The sequence below is a fragment of the Gobio gobio genome (genome assembly GCF_949357685.1).
Source record: "Gobio gobio genome assembly, chromosome: 9".
Classification (NCBI taxonomy): domain Eukaryota; kingdom Metazoa; phylum Chordata; class Actinopteri; order Cypriniformes; family Gobionidae; genus Gobio; species Gobio gobio.
In genome coordinates, this window is record NC_137115.1 from 27,155,113 (window position 1) to 27,175,583 (window position 20,471).

General features: G+C 37.8%; 2 protein-coding genes across 2 annotated transcripts in view; both read left to right on the top strand.

Moving 5' to 3' along the window:
• LOC307131996 (extracellular calcium-sensing receptor-like) overlaps positions 1 to 20,471 on the top strand; it is a gene marked incomplete at both ends in the record, with an annotated part of 48,237 nt that overhangs the window by 12,200 nt on the left and 15,566 nt on the right. The gene's annotated exons all lie outside the window — the stretch shown is intronic.
• On the top strand, positions 14,253 to 17,342 carry olfce1p (olfactory receptor C family, e1; the record flags this gene model as incomplete). Its single annotated transcript, XM_079824946.1, has 6 exons — positions 14,253 to 14,452; positions 14,623 to 14,908; positions 15,058 to 15,858; positions 15,935 to 16,162; positions 16,235 to 16,358; positions 16,447 to 17,342. The coding sequence occupies 6 exons, from the start codon at positions 14,253 to 14,255 to the stop codon at positions 17,340 to 17,342; spliced, it is 2,535 nt and encodes an 844-aa protein (XP_079681072.1).

Genomic DNA, 20,471 nt, shown 5'->3' on the forward strand with positions numbered 1-20,471 from the left:
AAGAAGGATGGCCAGTTGCGTCCAACTTTAGATCGGAGGTACTTGGATCGTTCTCCGAGGAGATTCAGATTCAAGATGCTTGAGTGTCGTGGTTCAGATCCAGTCTGAGGACTGGTCTGTCACGGTGGATCTAAAGAGGACACATACTTCCATGTTCCATCCTTCTGTGTCACGGGGGATTCCTGAGGTTCGCTTTCGGGGGCGAAGCGTATCATTATCAGGTTCCTCCATTCGGGCATCACTGTACAGCATTTTAGGACTGCTGGGACTTGCGGCAGCTGCGTCCAACAGAATTTCTCTTGGCCTGCTGCACGAGACCCCTACAGTGGTGGCTGGGAACCAGGGAGGTTTTCCTTGAGGGGAAGACCATTCTGAATGATCAGGGTAACGCGCAGATGCCTTCGTTCTCTCGTCATATGGAAGAGACCTTGGTTCCTGTCCCGGGGGCCAGTGCTGGGAGCTTCATGTTGCCGGGAAACCGTTTCAACAGACGCATCCCTCACTGGTTGGGACACGGTCATGGAAGGCCGCTTTTTCAGAGGTCTGTGGGAGACCCGGCATTCTTCCTGGCACATCTACTGCCTGGAAATGCTGGCGGTCTACGAAGCTCTGAGGAGCTTCCTCCCGGACCTCCGCGGCCACCATGTCCTGATGCAGAAGTGAACCAGGGGGTTTTCCTTGAGGGGAAATTAATTCTGTATGATTAGGGTAACGCGCAGCTGCCTTCGTTCCCTCGTCATATGGAAGAGACCTGGGTTCCTGTCCCAGGGGCCAGTGCTGGGAGCATCATGTTGCCGGGAAACCGTTTCAACAGACGCATCCCTCACTGGTTGGGACACGGTTATGGAAGGCCGCTTTTTCAGAGGTCTGTGGGAGACCCGGCATTCTTCCTGGCACATCAACTGCCTGGGAATGCTGGCGGTCTACTAAGCTCTGAGGAGCTTCCTCCCGGACCTCCGCGGCCACCATGTCCTGATGCGTAAGTGAACCAGGGGGTTTTCCTTGAGGGGAAATTAATTCTGTATGATTAGGGTAACGCGCAGATGCCTTCGTTCCCTTGTCATATGGAAGAGACCTTGGTTCCTGTCCCGGGGGCCAGTGCTGGGAGCATCGTGTTGTCGGGAAACCGTTTCAACAGACACATCCCTCACTTGTTGGGACACGGTCATGGAAGGCCGCTTTTTCAGAGGTCTGTGGGAGACCCGGCATTTTTCCTGGCACATCAACTGCCTGGAAATGCTGGTGGTCTACAAAGCTCTGAGTAGCTTTCTCCCGGACCTCCGCGGCCACCATGTCCTGATACGATCCGACAATATGTCGGCAGTATCGTATCTAAACCACCAGGGGGGCCTGAGGTTGCGCCCTCTTTGCAGACTGGCGCATCAGGTTCTCCTGTGGTCCCAGGGGAGGTTGTCATCCCTCAGGGCGATGTACATCCCCGGGGACCAAAACTAGGGAGCAGACATCCTGTCGAGGCAGGGGCTGAGGCCCGGGGAATGGCGACTCCACCCCGAGGTGGTGGAGGCTATGTGCGAGCGGTTGGGCCCGGTGGAAGTGGATCTATTCGCGTCTCAAGAGACGTCCCACTGCCCGCTGTGGTTCTCCCTCACTCATCCGGCCCTGCTGGGGCTGGATGCCATGGCACAGATGTGGCCGAGGCTACGTCTGTACGCTTTTCCCCGATCACTCTGCTCCCGGGAGTACTGGAGCGTGTCCGCCGGGAGGGCATCAGCCTTCTCTTAGTAGCACCCCGGTGGCCCACTTTAGTATGGTTCTCCGACATCATCTACCTGCGGGACGGTCCCCCATGGCAGGTCTCTCTGAGGAGGGACCTGCTATCTCAGGCCGAGGGCACGATTTAAGCCTACCCCCGGCCAGAGGTGTGGGGTCACTGGGTCTGGCCCTTGAGGGGGCCCAGTACCTAGTAGAGGGCCTGTCTGCGGGTGTCGTAGAGACCCTACTCAGCTCCAGAGCTCCTTCCAGCAGGAGGTTGTACAGCCTGAAGTGGAAGGTTTTCCACTTGGCGTAGAGAGCGGGAGGTGAACCCAGTTATCTGCCCGGTGGCTTCAGTGCTGGAGTTCCGTCAAGACCGCTTCTCCGCCGGTCTTTCCCCGTCCACACTTAAGGCGTATGTGGCTGCCATTTGGGCTTTCCACGCACCTCTAAGTGATGGGCCGTTGGGAAGGCACTATCTGGTTGTACGATTCCTCCGTGGGGCTCGGAGGATGAGGCCTGCGGCTCATTCCAGGGTCCCAACCTGGGACCTGGCGGTGGTGCTCGAGGGTTTGGCTGAGGCCCCCTTTGAGCCGCCGGAGTCGGCTGAGGCGAGAATACTGACCTTCAAGGTGGCTTTTTTCCTTGCTATCACTTCTCTGAGGAGAGTGGGGGACCTCCAGGCCTTGGCTATCACGCCGACTTGCCTGGAGTTTGCCCCTGGCATGGTTAAAGCCATCTTGCATCCCAGCCAGGGCTACGTGCCCAAGGTGCCATCTAACAGGGCAAGGTCAGTGGTTCTCCAGGCATTCCATCCTCCACCTCACGTGACGGCGGAAGAGAGCAGACTTCACCTCCTCTGCCCCGTGCGGGCATTGAGGATTTATCTGGAGAAGTCTGCTCAGTGGAGAAAGTCAGACCAGCTGTTGGTGTGTTTTGGTTCACCCAAGAAAGGGCTGCCTGCGTCAAAGCAGACGATTAGTAACTGGATTGTCCAGGCTATAGCCATGGCTTATCGGGTGCGCAACCTGCCTTCACCCTTAGCCGTGAGGGCCCATTCTACCAGGAGCATGGCCTCCTCGGTAGCCCTCCTTTCTGGGGCCTCTATGCTAGACATCTGCGAGGCAGCTGGGTGGGCCACTCCTCACACCTTCATTCGTTTTTATAGTCTGCATCTCCCTGAGACGCCTGGCGCGAGAGTGCTCGCCCCCTAGTTGTGCCTGGTTCCAGCTTCACACTGGGGTGGGTATGATTGGTGCGGGATAGTTGGTACTCGTTCCCCAAAGTGTCGTCACGATGACGCAGTTCGAGTTCCCTCGAAGGGGAACGTCTCGGGTTATGACTATAACCCTTGTTCCCCGAGAAGGGGAACGAGACACTGCGTCTCGTGTCCACCCAATCATCAGAGCGCTCGCTTCATCGCAAAGAACGCTATCTCTGTTTCGTTCAGACGTCTCTTTGTATCTTCCGGGTATGCCGTAACATACGACGTCATCACGCAACACCAATCGGATTGGGCTGATTTTACAGTTTCTTCAGACGCTTTACGCGAGGGGCGTTCCCCAAAGTGTCGTCACGATGACGCAGTGTCTCGTTCCCCTTCTCGGGGAACAAGGGTTATAGTCATAACCCGAGACGTTCCCGCTGCATTGAACGCTGCAAGAACTGACATAGTTTCTCCTTTCTCCCCAGCAGTTACCTCTACACAGGGCTTACACTGCATGAAAACACTGAAATCCGGCACTATCCGGGCATGGTATACTCCAGTGTAATTTGATGTTTACCGGATGTATGTGGGAAAAAGCGGATCAGAGTAACACGGAACAGTATATTTCCAGAAAAACCCGGAAACCTCACGTATGCGGACGTATACAGGAATCCGTGAAATTTCACGGACATATACAGCTGAAACACTGCTGGGTGTGCTAGGACTGAAGACTGTTAGGTGTGAAGAAGACCTTTCATATGTTAATGACTGACACTTGTGCTGGCTGTTCTCAGAAGGAGGGGGGCAGGGGAGCACTTCAGGATTGAGAATTATCTCTGGTCTACTGTAGGCTACAGCAAACAAGCTTTTTACACAGAAAAAATAATTCTTAAGGCCCTGAAACACTAAACTGAACTAGCAATGACTAAAGCCGACTGTGGGGTTGGTTCACGTTGCCTGGGTCTGAGCCAAACCATCAGAATGGTGTGTCAGGGCCTTAAAACCACTGCATGAAAAGATCCCCAAACAATTTTTGCAAAGTTTTACAAATTGTAGGCAATAATAGAATTAAATAAAAAGGAGATGAAATGTGGAAAATGAAAAAGTTTGTTTTAAAAACACCAAAAACTGATATGCTCAAAATAAAAATATGGAATAAAAAAGAGCAGGGATTCACTTGCTCAAGAAACACAGAAACACAAGCAGATCTTTCAGCTCTGCAACTATTAACAAAAAGTGTCACTCCAAGATTCTTAACTATAACACGCTGCAAAAGAGGGGCATTTTGAGGTTTGAAATCCACCACTCACAATAGATGTAGGTGCAACCAATAAGGTTACCAATAAAAATAAGGCAACCAATAAAAATAATCCTAATTTTACAGAAAAAAACGTCAGTTTTTTACAGTATTTTCTTGTAATTTTGAATTATGTTTAAAACAATGTAAAATTACAAACAATATCTAAATAAACAACTTGACTGTTATTTTAAGGATTATATCATTAATGACAAATTACAGTAATTCTAATTTTTTTATACAGGAACATCACTGTATTATTTTTCTGTTTTCATAAATAACAAATTCATGCAAAATTACAAACAATATCTGTAAATTAACAACTGTAATACAATATTTAGCTCATTATATAAAAGGTTTATGTGTATGTCCATACTAACAATTTAACATTATTCTTTGTCTTTTTAAAGTAAATCTTATTAGTTTTATATTTACACTGTAAGAATAAAAACCTTAAAAAAAACAGCAGCTACAGCTGCAAAACAAAAACCGTAAAATAAGTCAAATATCTTAAGTCAAATAAAGTTAAAAAACTTCACAGAAATTTACATTAAACGTTTTAGAGAAAACACTATTAGTTTACAGATTTTTCCTTATTTAAATTAAGATATTTTACTTTAATTTTCTGTTTTACAGTGAAGGTGTATTTTTACATTCAAACTGGTTTTACATTCAATTCTGGATACAAATATAACAAAATATATAGCAAACTAAATATCAAACAATAATTGTTTTTAAAGAGTACAAATCTGCACTGCTCTCCAGGTTGAAACTTTCAAGCCTCTGCCCACACCACAAAACACCATTTGACCAATTAATTAAATATAACAGCAAATAAAAATAAATATACACATTTTCTAACTGTTGTTTAAAACAAGTTTTTTTTTCTATATTTGCCAGGCTATTTGCTGTCTTTCCGTGTTCTTTTGAGCGTGATTGGTCAATCTGAACGTCATCCAGAAATCTGGCCAATGGCAGTGCGCGCCTTCCGTTTGAATTATACACCCGTTGTCGTTGCTCGTGGCTCGCGGGGACGCGACGCGATCGCGGCGTCTAATCTTCAACAGGACGGCTTCTTCTGTCCATTAATGGCATTGCATGGATCATTTTAAACCTGTTAAAATCTTATTTTGGACGAATTTTGATTGTGGGATGTCGACTGAGAACGAAAAAACATGAATACGAACAGACTAAGGTTTCAATGGCGGACAGCAGACGGCAGAAGGTAACGTAAATCCCTTTATATTTTTTCTACTGCTTATCAAGATATAACGTTAGTGCATTAAAGTCATATGCTAATCGTGATTAACTTACATATTCTGTTTCTGTGTTTTGTTGTAATACTGTTAAGCTAGGGCTGGGTGTTATGGCGATCTGATGATACTGACTATTGTTAGTGATTTTGCTGTAAACGTTAACATTACCGTTTTATATTGCGGAATGGGAATATAGCGTATATAACGCAGCACTGACTGTACTAAAACTTTTTGACATTTTGACAAGGAAACATGCATGAATGTAGAATAATGAACGGGACATGCATGTGTTAAAATAAGCCTCTCTCAGACAGCATGCGATCCTGAAATCAATTATCTTTCTGTAAAATGCACACAATTATCTCAGAAACCTTGTCATGTGAGGTATTCACTTGATTTAAACAGTCAGTTATGTCTTAAGTAAGTTAAACAGTTCAAGTTAACGTGGGGAAACCCGGATGCGTCATTATGTGCATCAGTTCTTAAAGGGGCTGCAGCTTTGTCATAATTTTAATAAAACAAAAGAATAGAGAAGACCTTCTGCTTCTTTTAGAATCAAGTGATATTAATTAATTGAATATCATACAGTGAAGACTTTTAAAGCAGTATTATTCTGTAGCATTTTAATAAAATATCCATCAAAATATATATATATATATTGTGATATCGTTATTGTAAAATAAAATTTCTCATGTATGTATAATTATATGGTCATAATGCCCATCCCTACTGTCAGCTAGTTTTAAGATCAAGCTTGTCATAAAATGTAACAGAGCTTTGGAATGAGTAATCTGAGATCATGTACTCATTCAGCAGAGAGGACAGGAAACCACCATCCTTAGACTCTGAAGAATTATAGGCAAACCAGGATTTTGGATCTACTGTAAAGTTTTTGTATGGGCCTGGTGAGTATGTTTTGCAAGTCCATGTCCGTAAGTTGATAATTAATATTAATGTTTTATCAAACAAATTAATATTCATTTGTGTGTGTGCATGTTTCTTCCCCCCTCATGATCCAGAAGTTTTGGATCCATGATCCTGAAGAACTTTTACAGATGTTGACCCTGAATGTGTAAAAGGTAATCTTAAAAATGTTGTCATTATTTTAATATTCTCTGTTTTTTTCTGTAATGTAGACGCATGCGTTTTCTGTGAAGTTGCTTTGAAACAATATCAGGGTTTTTTCTACATTGAAAATTTTTTGCCGGCCGCCAAAACAAATTTTTGTCCCGCCAAAGCCTTATTTGTTGAGTTATTGTGATTTATGAGTGATGTAGAACAGATAACTGCTGCGCTTGCGTTAACTGAGTGACAGAGAGAATGACCAGTGAGCTCATCCCTCGCTCGCACTCTCTCTGTCTTCAAAATAAGCATTCTTAGCTTTCTAATGTTTCACATTTTACGTTAATCAAAATCAAAAGGTCGGAAGGCCGAATCCATGTTGCACGTGACGCTATCAGACGTGGCGCTATCAGACGTCTTCCTTTAATTACCGCTGGGTGTGAAATGCGCTCAAAAAACATTGACTGATTCTCTGACCAGCTGACATAAAGCATACTTTCAATAAACAGGAAACAAATCCTATCCGGTTATGAAGTGTTTTCTGTGTGTTGACAAATCTTTCGCGATGTTCTAACAGACGGGATTCACACACAACGCGTCTGCTAATGTCCGATTCGCCACATTATGACTCCTTTGAACCGAATCATTTTAACGACTGGTTAGAACTGATCTGTCCAACACTGAACTAACGAATTTGTTTAATAATTTACTCAGAACAACACCTGAAATGAGAACACAAGTGTGCTTACCCACTTTAGCAAGAGTGGATAGTAAGAATTATTTTTAATTATCAACAGTCTTTCAGCTTATTTATGTGGACAATGTGTAGTAAAATAAATAGCCTAAAATCATTTAGTTTAGACTGGAGTGAGGTGAACCCAGAACAAATTTGTTGTTAGCTAGCTGATTGTATATGGCAGAAAATTGTATATGGCAGAAAATTAGGCTATTTGTTCATTTTTTTAATACTATTTTTTTAATATTGATATGATTATATACCAAAACAATTATCAGTAAATAGTGTAAAAATGAGGAACAAAAACAAACATCAAGGTATCAAAATAAGCAAAAGTTACAAACTTTTTTTGAATTTATTTCAAATTTATTGTCAGTATTGCGCTTGCAGATCAAGTGGGTAGGGTATTTTTTTTTTCTGTGCGTATGTGTGTGTATAGATGACCATGTCTGTCAGCCACCACCGAAGACCATTTTTGACCCAGGAAAAACCCTGAATATGTATTGTGAAAAGCGCTATACAAATACATTTTAATTGAATTGTTTTACTTTTATTGGCATTAACTATATATTATTAATGTATTATTTGGCAGGTCGCAAGATGTATTTTATTTTGTGAGACTTTGCTGAGGAAGTATTCTTTGGCTCAGTCTGAAAAGGCCCAGAAAAGAAACACTATGAAGAACATCACACAGAACCGTCAGAGAAAGAGACAGGTAAGTTAAGAAACCGGTTAAGCTTTCCCCCCCCAGAATGTTACTATACTCCTCTCTGAGTTTTAGTGGTTAATTCACTGTCATGTTTTGCAGTTGCTGGAGACCAGGTCCAGGGTTGCACAAACCAACACAGAACCTGTGGAAGACCGCAACTATAGACCTGATGAAGATGAAGATGATGCTGTTGTTGATGGAAGGCCAGTGTGGATGGTTAGGCTAGCTACTACAAACCAGACTAGACTGACCCACACTACGTGTCACATCACCAGCCCATCACGGCAGTTTGAAAAAATGTTCAAAACTCAAACAACATTGTGTTAGAGTTGGTCACAATTCTTTTATAATTATAATTTTAATATTCAATTGTTCCATTTTATATTTTCTTTATTCCTATGTTTATATACTTATACTTTTATTGGTTCCCATATATAGAGTATTTACATATATTTTATATACACTTTTTAATTTATAGATTTCTTTGTCTCGTTTTATATTGTATACTTTGTATGTTTGTTCCTTTTTAGATGTCCATGTTGCTTTTGATCTCCACGTTTTCTATTGTTCCTTTTACGTCGCCTTCCTTTAGAAACATTTTGTTCACTTATCTTTTCCCCCATTAATTTTAATGTATGTTTATAATGCTCTTTGTTCTTTTTATTTGGTTATATTGTTTACTTGGAATATTTATATGTATTTTAATATATTTTATATACACTTTTTTTGTCTTATAAATTTATTGTTCTCATTTTATATTGTTTAAGTTGTATATTTATTCTTTTCCTTTTTATGTTCACTGTGTATTTTATTCCTTTACATCTCTATCTTTTAAATGCATTTTGTTCATTTTTTTTCCCTTTTTGTTTCTTTACCAATTCATTTTAACGTATATTTATGTTCTTTGGACTGTTTATATTTTTACATTTGTTCCTTTACATTTTCATCCCTTTTAAATACATTTAGTTCACTTGTTTTTGTTTCACCATTGTTTTAATGTTCATTTATAATGCTGTTAAGAAAGTTTTTTTTTTTTTTATACCTTTTTAATAAATATTTCAGACTTTCTCAAATTGTTTTGTGTGTATTTTTCTTTTGGGAGGGAGAGGGGATTATTTTTTATAAATATATATATATATATTATATATTAATGAGCAAAATCTGCATAGCTGGCCTATAACCAATCAAGTCCCTATGCTACAAAACCTAGCCCACCCTTAGCCTTAGAAGTAACCAATAAAGTCACTTGACTGGGTTTTCAATGCGCCCTGTCCTCCAATAGCAGTCTGGGTTTTGGGAGTGGTTTAAAAAAAAACAACCAATCCAGTTTGAGATGAAGGACCAATAGGGGATGGAAGGCAAAGCTGTTTAGAGGTGTGAAAATGTCTCCTGGGAAAAACTTGATGGGATTATTTGCCATGGCAACAAATGGCTGTAGCATGGGAGTATACGGCCACAACATACATCCGATTTGGTACCATTTCGGATGAATACGGACATATACGGATCCATGGAATTTGACCTATCCGGCCAGTATACTCCTGGATTCTTCCGAATTTCAGCAGTGTATACAGGAGTATCCTGGTCCGGATACACCTTTTTTCATGCAGTGTTACCCACCTCCCCAACCACACGGGTAGAGCAAAACCAACACGATCACATGAGAATGCTTATCAATAGTATGAGTGTGCAATGTCGTGGAATGTATATGCCAAAATGAGTTTTGGCGTGCATATGGTACGCAGTTTTTCGAGTGCCTATGATATGCCCTTTATAGCGTCTTGCAGGCCAGATTCATCGGAATTCCAAAGATGTGATGGAACCTGTGATGGAGCAAGTTCCTCCAGCAGGTCTCCATACTGTTGAAACCAATTTCCTACCACACTAGGGTTCAGCGCTGCTGCTCTTGCTGCTGAAAGGGCCTCTAGTTTCCTGATGCTGAGGTTTGAATTCTGTTTCAAAATAATTTGAGACCAGTAATACCCAGCTGTGCCTTTTACTTCAGAAAAGCCTTTGATATTATTGGCCTTTGCATAATTATTAAATGTAATTCCCTGGACATCTCTTTTGGTAAAGGGGAAGCCTCTTTTGGAGAGGAGCTTGATAAGACTGCCCAGTTCTTTCTAAGATTCCTCTGGCAGGTATTGCCATATTTTAAACAAACAAACAAACAAACAAAAAAATTTTATTCTAGCTTAATGCATTCAAATTTTTATCAGCACTTGAATGTGGGTAAGTTTAATTCAAAAAGCAAGATTTTGAGAAAAACACAATGACCAAGAGTCACTCTGGATCTGCCATAACCAATCGCTAACGTTTGGTCGTGATGTATGTCATGCGCCGTTCGCCTTTATTTCTCACATGGAAGTCCGTAAAAAAAAAAAGTGCAGCCACCTCAGTGATAAAACCTTGTACATTCGGATTGTGATTTATTCACGGTGGAGGGGAGAGTTTTGTGATCTGGAACGCGCTGCTCACGTGGTCCAGAACATGATTGTTTACTGTAAATAAAATATCATATGCTTGGTATGATCAGAATAAATGCTGCCGTAAATAACAGCCCAATTCAAATGTTTACGTGCTTTTCTTTCTTTTATTTTTTGAGCGGTGATGAAATATATTGCTCTTGAAAATACTTGCCAGCATTTAAAGAAATACAAGTCTAGAAATGCATCCAAATTTCAGCGAAGTGCAACCTTACGGTGCTCTGCAGTGGATTCAAAAAGGATATAAACAGTGAATTTTGAAGTGATATATTCTTGAAAACTCAGAGATGTGGATTCGGAGAGCAATTAAATTACCACACGACCTTGGTGTTTGTCAAAAACAGTAGGTAATTCGGCCGGGGATTTTTACACGGTTGGTGGGAGATTGTCACCTGTAAATGATGACAATACCTTCCAACCGCATGCAAAACAATTACCGGGGCTTCAGCCAACTCCTTCACCACTAACGGAGCGAGCTGGAAAATCAAACTTTTCCCGGGACACAACATCATGGCCACCAAAAAAACTCTGCAAAGATTGTTCTTGCTCCGGCTTTAACTTCTGGATATTCGGCAGCGGTGCCACAACGGAATGAATGGCTTCGCTCGCATCTTTTCTCTGCCACCATTACTGAACTACAACTCAAACTAGCGCACGACATCAACGTCATCGTTCTCAGTCACTCCCTCTATTCGCTGATTGGACCGGTAAAAATTTGTTTGGAGAAAACCTAAGATTGTACCGCAGTTCCAGATGGGGTACTGAAGGAAAATTTAAATTGAGCGGAAATACGTAGCAGGGCAGAGCCAGGCTAGTTTGATGTAGATGATTGTGTTATTTTGCATATGCTTACATATGCCATTGCTTGTTTCGGATTCTTCTTTCCTGTGTTTTGATCAGAAGATTCAGTTATCTTTGTGAAGATGCTAATGCCCCCTACCATATAACAGTGAAAACACGGAAAGCCAGAAAATTCCGTCAATGGTGGGGAAGCGTTGTCTCATAAATGACTGAAATTTCTGACAATGGTGGGGAAAGAGTTAATAGATAAAATATTTGTATCAATATATTTTTTTTAAATTCCATTCCAATTATTTGTGAAAGAAATTACTTGTAAATAATCTTAAAAGTCTCACTGTACATTGCTATTCTTTTTATGGTGGAGCCGTTGTTTACACGTTACATCTGCACTTTACTAAAGCACACTCACTAATCCCAGATGCCCAGTGATTGGATTTTTAACTTTACATCACACAGTAACATTAAAATGTGAAGTTTTAGTAAACTTGAAGCTAAAGTTCAAGTACATTTTAATTGTTCATCTGACCAGTAAAATTAAAATGTACCACTCTGCAAATCCATTAAAATAATTTAGAACAACTGTGAATGACTAAAGAATTTTCATCGCAACATGTATGCTTGTTATTTAATCATAAATCTTAATTTTAACAATGCAAAGTAATATACAGACAATGGTTCGTCTAATCTGTCTTAACATAATATAACTATTATATGGTTGGTGTCTATTAATATTGAAGGCCGTATGCTAAATAGGTAGCTCTGTTTGACACATTTTGTATAGGGGGTCCCCAGCTCTGTCTTTATCACCTAATAGAAAAAAGTTGAAGACCCCTGCTTTTGATAAACAAGCTTTTCATTTAACATAGAGCAGGTCGCCCCCTGATGGAGGCTGCCAATGTTGCACTTACATGACCAGCCTTGAGCAATTTGCCCAAATTACTGCTACTACTACTACTAATAATAATAATAATAATAATAATTTAACTTAATATGTTAATTAATATATTACCTTAATAAATTAATATTTATATATTAATAAATATATTAATATATAATATTTTAATATATTATATGTAGGCCTAATTATTCTACTTTAATGTCAAGTTTATCTTACATAGCAACCCAACAACAAAAAAATACTAAAGACATCATAACCACAAAGGAGTTAACAGCATAACCAAAAGGGATGATTTAAGATTACACTATTTGAAAACAGTTATGTAGCCCTGCATGTTGCCCACCCCTGGACATTGTGCCGTTAGGCATGTGCCCAATTGCTGAAGTAATTAATCCCACCCTGGATACAGTGTGAAGCAGACTGTATTATTATTATTGTAAATATTAAGCTATTGAAACATAACACATTATGTGGTAATAAACATTTGAAACAATATTATTCTTTTCATGAGTTTATCATGTTGTGTTTTAAATTAATTAATCCAATTCTGATCATTGCATCATATCAAACAGCAAAATGTACAGCAAATTGTGCTCAGATGTATAGGCTGACACTGACATTTCGATTGTATTTTATGTTGTTTAATCTATTAATCTATCTCTAGTTATTTCTCCTATAAAGCTATTTCATTTTACATAATTTTATTCCTGGGTCTTTTAATCTTGCAATACTGAATTTGCAAAAATCTTGCAAAAACAAGATATCCGATACACCTTATACATCTGATGTTTGCTGCTTGTTAAGTGTGATTTCATTAGTACACTGTAAAAAAAAATTAACTGATAACATCTAAATTTTTTAGTTGGCCAAATTGAATTTCTGTTAATTAAATTGCATCAATTCACAGAAATTCAATTTGGCCAACTGAAAAATTTAGATGTGATCAGTCACTAGAAGATTTTCAATTGGAGACCTGAATTTTTTTTTTTACAGTGTATGACTTTGTTCATAATTAGGACACATATGGCTACATTTTATGATGACTACAAAACTTTAAAACACTTTTCACAATTCTTACACTAGATTTAAAGGGATAGTTCACCCAAAAATGAAAATTCTGTCATCATTTACTCCCCCTCAAGTTGTTCCAAAGCTGTATGAGTTTCTTTGTTCTGCTGAACACAAAAGAAGATATTTAGAAGAATGTTTGTAACAAAGCAGAGAGAGCAACTATTGACTACCATAGTATTTCTTTTCCTACTATGGTAGTCAATAGTTGCTCTATCGGCTTGGTTACAAACATTCTTCTAAATATCTTCTTCTGTGTTCAGCAGAACAAAGAAACTCATACAGGTTTGGAACAACTTAAGGGTGAGTAAATGATGACAGAATTTTCATTTTTGGGTGAACTATCCCTTTAACGTCACTACTGGAGAATATGGGCTCCATTTTATTTATATATATATATATATATATATATATATATATATATATATATATATATATATATATATATATATATATATATATATATATATATATATATATATATATATATATATATAATTTAAATCAACCAATTTTATTTGTTTGTATGAAAATGTATTGTAATCTGTTTACTGTCACAAATGCTGGCTGTAATTAATATATGAAGATAAAAGAGTACAAAACAAACAGTCATTTAATAAATCCAAAATGAAAACAGAGATAACTAAGGGTTTAAATACAAAGGGAAATAATGAGGGCACAAATGGCTGACAAGTGAATGTAATTAGTAACTAAGGGAACTAAGATGAACAGGCAAATGGTAACAGAGCCAACAGAGAGAAAACTAAATTAAAACAGAACATTACAGAGCATACATGTTACATTTAAGTTCAGTTTACATGTTTTAAGTGTATTTACCATAGGAATCTAATGCGAATAATAAATATGTATGCAATTGTTTTCTCATTGGCTAAATTTAAAGCCAGAAAATACGCAATTCAGTTAGCAACACCCACAAAAATGGTTTTCAGTGGATGGAGACCCTTACAGCTGTTATATAAGACAGAACCAGAGGTTTAGCTGCCTGTTAAGGGTTTAGAATGGGGTTCTTACACACATGGCTTCTGTTTACGCTAGTGAGAGCAGCTGACCCTCCATGCAAGTTATGGGGGACTCCTGACACTCCTCAGCTTAGAAAAGATGGGGATGTGATAATTGGGGGCATCTTTTCCTTCCACAACAGTTGGGAGGAAACAATGCCTACTTTCACATCAAAACCAGGGCTGCCAAAATGCAAGAGGTGAGTGGATAAGGACACATTTTGACAGATGTTAAAAAGTACAATGAATGAATGATAGGATACCTTAACCTGTGTGCTTGTATAGGTATTTATATACTTATACCTGTCTTAACCTTGTGCTTTTTTATTGTCATTTATTTAATAATTTGATTTATTTTCTTTCTGTATAGTTTGAGCCTCAGAGAATTTCAAAATGCACAGACAATGGTATTTGCCATTGAAGAAATCAACAACAGAGCTGATATTCTTCCTGGTGTCAGTCTGGGTTACAAAGTCTATGATTCATGTGGCTCCATAGAAATGGCTCTCAGAGCCTCTCTATCATTAGTTAATGGTGTAAATGCCTCTCAGTTGTCCTGTCAGAGACCTAACACAGTCCAAGCTATCATTGCAGAAACCTCCTCTACTCCAACTATTGCCATCTCTTCCACTGTTGGACCTCTGCATTTACCTGTGGTAAGTTGCTGTATCTTGCGTATGATTATTTAAAGCTTTAACAAAACATTGACTTATGTAATAATGTAAAACAAAACAAAAATCCTACTAATAAATCACAAATTCTAAAATTCTAAAAAAAAATTATAATAAAAAAAATTCCCCCACAGATTAGTCATTTTGCAACATGCGCCTGCCTTAGTGACAAAAAGAAACATACCTCCTTCTTCAGGACTATTCCCAGTGATTATTACCAGAGCCGAGCACTGGCCAAACTGGTCAAATATTTTGGTTGGACCTGGGTGGGGGCTCTTTGCAGTGATAATGACTATGGAAATAATGGCATGAACACTTTTATCCAAGCTGCCACAGAATTTGGAGTCTGTGTGGAATTTTCAGAAGCATTCTTCAGGACTGATCCCAGGGAGGACATTTTGAGAATCGTGGACATTGTAAAAAAATCAAGCACAAAAGTGATTGTTGCTTTTGTTTCCTACTCAGACATGGAAATTCTTCTAGGGGAAATAGCTCAACACAATATTACTGGTCTACAGTGGATTGGTAGTGAATCATGGATCTCTGATATGAACATTGCTACTGGTAAATGGCAACAAATTCTTAGAGGTTCCATGGGCTTTGCCATCCCAAAATCTGAAATAAGTGGCCTAAGGGAATTTTTGATTAAACTTAACCCATTTTCCGGCATATATCTGTATAAAGAGTTGTGGGAAACAGTATTCCATTGTAAACTTCCCTCCAAACAAACTGTTGGAAGCAGAAGCTTGTGCACAGGCAATGAAAGTTTGGACAATGTGCAGAACCAGTACACAGATGTTACAGGATTACAAATTGCCAATAATGTTTACAAGGCAGTTTATGCTGTTGCTCATGCTCTGAACAACATAATCAGTTGTTCAAAATTAGACACAAACCAAAGTAGATGCCTGGAGAAAGTCAACAAGACATGGCAGGTAGCATGAGTTGTATGGAAACGGTCATGTCGGTTGCACTCATTCATTTACTTAAGTACATGTTTTGCTTTTACAGGTACTTAATGCCCTGAGGGAAGTGAGCTTCTACACGAAAACTGGTGAAAAGGTGTTCTTTGATAAAAATGGAGATCCTGCAGCAAGGTATGATCTCTTGAACTGGCAGCAGGGGGAGGATGGAACAACAGAGTTTGTTAAAGTGGGTTTCTATGATGCCTCTTTAGAACCAGGATTTCAGCTTTCATTTAACAACATCAGCATAATGTGGGCCAACAATCAACTCCAGGTAATTCTTGTAAGCAGACCTATAGATTTGAAGAATCACATTTTTTGTGGTACAAATTTTCATGTTTTACAGGTGCCTGTGTCTGTGTGCAGTGAGAGCTGTCCCATGGGCACTAGGAAGGCTGTGAAAAAAGGAAAACCTTTCTGCTGTTATGACTGTATTCAGTGTGCAGAAGGAGAAATAAGTAATGAGACAGGTATGGTACAAGATTAGAAATGCACAACAACAAACAGTAGTGTACACTCTAAAATATATTTTTTTTTATATTCACACTTCTTCCTCAGATTCTGTGATGTGTCTCAAGTGCCCTGCTGAATTTTGGTCAAATAAATGGAGAGATTCATGTGTCCCAAAACTTGTGGAATACTTATCCTTTGAAGATGTAATGGGAATTATTCTAGTAGTGTTTACTTTACTGGGCGTTTCTTTTACATTAGGTATTGCTGTAGTTTTCTTTGTACATAAGGACACCCCCATAGTAAAAGCCAATAACTCAGAGCTGAGCTTCCTGCTGCTCTTCTCATTGACTCTGTGTTTCCTCTGTTCACTTACTTTCATTGGTCGGCCCACTGAGTGGTCCTGTATGTTGCGTCACACAGCATTTGGCATCACCTTTGTCCTCTGTATCTCTTGCGTTCTAGGGAAAACAATTGTTGTGTTAATGGCCTTCAGGGCTACACTTCCAGGAAGTAATGTCATGAGATGGTTTGGACCCTTGCAGCAAAGACTCAGTGTCATTACCTTCACTCTATTACAGATTATAATTTGTGTGCTTTGGTTAACAATATCCCCTCCTTTCCCATATATGAACATGAATTATTACCAAGAGAGAATAATTTTAGAATGCAATTTAGGTTCAGATTTTGGTTTCTGGGCTGTGCTGGGTTATATTGGCCTACTGGCTGGCTTGTGCTTCATTCTGGCTTTTCTGGCTCGAAAATTGCCAGATAATTTCAATGAAGCCAAATTCATCACATTCAGCATGCTCATATTCTGTGCTGTATGGATTACATTTATCCCAGCTTATGTCAGTTCTCCTGGAAAATTTACTGTAGCCGTAGAGATATTTGCTATTTTAGCTTCAAGTTTTGGTTTGCTGCTTTGCATATTTGCTCCAAAATGTTACATTATTTTACTCAAGCCAGAACAAAACACAAAGAAACACATGATGGGTAAATAATGAAAAAAATAAAAAATCAATAAACATGGGAACAATCGTGTAAATTTGAATGAAGCTTTTGCTTCATCAAAAAGGTTTGCTTTTGAATTATGATTGTAGCCTATATTTTTTAAATTCTGTATTATTCATCCAGAATGTTATATATTTTACTGAATAAATAAACATTGGAATATAGATTGAAAATGCTTAACTAAATAAATGATGTATAATTATGAATGTTAGCTTACCTTAGCTACTTACAAATGTCACCTCATCAAACCAATCATCTAAAAGTGTTTATTTTTTTTATTTATTCCTGATGTGACACAAACTTTCAGATTGCCAATACTATGAAGTCATGTTCTAATTATTAAATATACTGTAGGTCCAAGTTGTACCATGCAACAATTTTATGTTTAAAATTTAAGACAGTTGTTTTCTCCAATATACTGTATATTCAACAAGAACATAAAATATGCTTTGTGCGTGATGCTTTAAAATGAATAAATGTTTAATATCATCCCTGACATTTTTATTATTATTTTCTATTACATTTCTTTGCATACCATGAAAAAATAATATAAATATTTTATAATATCCAATTATGGTAACACTTTATTTTAAGGGTTCAGAATAATGCATTCGTTAAGCATTAATTAAGGGTTAACTTGTGCACAACTAAGCATTAGTTAAGCACGAACACATTAGTAATTAATGATTAACTTTACATTTAAAGGGTCCGTAATTATGCATTAGTTAAACTAGTAATTAATGATTTGCTTGTTCACAATTATGCATTAGTTAAGCGCGGACACAATAGTTATTAATGATTAACTTAACATTACAGTAAGGGCATATTAGACATTATTTACAACTTAATAAGCCATATATTATTTTTCTGTAGATATGTAATTATATGTCTGTATATTCTGTTAAGTTAACGGAACAATAAGCTAGTAATTATGTGATTTTGCCGTTATAAATTGCTAAAATAGTGTAATAAAGACAATTTGAGCCCCTATTCTGAAGTGAAAGTTTAATACTCATTAATTATGGCACTTATTCAGTGATATTTAAGTTTATTAACAAGAATAAGCAAATAATTAAGCCTAACTACCATTAATACAGTACTAATAAAGGCAATTTGACCCCCTATTCTAAAGTGAAAGTTTAATCCTCATTAATTATGGCACTTATTCAGTGATATTTAAGTTTATTAACCAGAATAAGCCAATAATTAAGCCTAACTACCATTAATACAGTACTAATAAAGGCAATTTGACCCCCTATTCTAAAGTGAAAGTTTAATCCTCATTAATTATGGCACTTATTCAGTGATATTTAAGTTTATTAACCAGAATAAGCCAATAATTAAGCCTAACTACCATTAATACAGTACTAATAAAGGCAATTTGACCCCCTATTCTAAAGTGAAAGTTTAATCCTCATTAATTATGGCACTTATTCAGTGATATTTAAGTTTATTGACCAGAATAACCAGCTTTTACGGACACAAAACATACTTTTGTTGTATATTTGTATAAATGGTTTAAGGTAAGGTTAACATTGAATCAAACATATTATGTATTACAGAAGAAAAAAAATGAAAAGTATATTTTATATCATGAAAAAAGATGTACAATTCCCCTTTTACCATTTTATAGATACATGTTATATCCCTAAACCCAAACATAACAAACAGAGAATAAAAAATTACAATACAACTTAATGAGCAGAAATGTTTTGGAAAATTTAAATTTTAGTAACAATATAGCATTACAATTATATGTTGAGCCACTAATCTCACTCAAACCTCGAAACCTACATATAAACATTTCTTAAAAGTATGTAACGTTAGGGTGAACTTATGAAGAAAAAACATAACAAAAGTGTAATCACAATAATTTCTTTATTGTGAAAATGTCAAAAGCGGTACCAATGGTAGTCCAAATGACGATGTGTTGCAGTCGGAGTCCTCTCTGGCGATATAGAGAATTTAAGTTATTTAATTTAAGCTTCACTCCACTATTTGAAGGCGCGCGCGTTTCTCATTCAAACACTAAAACACGGCATGTCGCAATCTGTGACGAAGCAGGCGAGAGCCAATGAGCGTTTGATATCACTGCCGTAAAGCGAGTTTTTTGAATTCATAACGTGCGCGGGCTTTGTTTACGGTCGCTGTTGAACATGAAGATGAAGATCGCTGGATAAAGATCATCATATGGGTTCTAAATATGTGGATTACAGGGAACAAATTAAATTGGTGTATTTTGTGAATTTATGTTGCGTTTTGGTGTACTTTCTAGTCATTGTGTCCACGGTACACAATAAGTATTACATGATAAATAATGGTTAAATGATTACAGAATTGTTATTCATTTTAGAGTTTAAAGTGAAGTTTTGTTTAACGTAATCCTTTGAACCGAGTTTGCAGCAGAAGTCACAAACAGCTAAATGTTTAGTGATAACTCAATAAGTGCCCTAATTAATGAGGATAAAACTTTCACTTTAGAATAGGGGGTCAAATTGTCTTTATTAGTACTGTATTAATGGTAGTTAGGCTTAATTATTGGCTTATTCTGGTTAATAAACTTAAATATCACTGAATAAGTGCCATAATTAATGAGGATTAAACTTTCACTTTAGAATAGGGGGTCAAATTGCCTTTATTAGTACTGTATTAATGGTAGTTAGGCTTAATTATTGGCTTATTCTGGTTAATAAAATTAAATATCACCGAATAAGTGCCATAATTAATGAGGATTAAACTTTCACTTTAGAATAGGGGGTCAAATTGCCTTTATTAGTACTGTATTAATGGTAGTTAGGCTTAATTATTGGCTTATTCTGGTAAATAAACTTAAATATCATTCAATAAGTGCCATAATTAATGAGAATAAAACTTTCACTTCAGAATAGGGGCTCAAATTGTCTTTATTACACTATTTTAGCAATTTATAACGGCAAAATCAGCAGTAATTAAACATAATTACTAGCTTATTGTTCAGTTAACTTAACAGAAAATACAGACATATAAATACACAGCTACAGAAAAATAATATATGGCTTATTAAGTTGTAAATAATGTCTAATATGCCCTTACTGTAATGTTAAGTTAATCATTAATAACTATTGTGTCCATGCTTAACT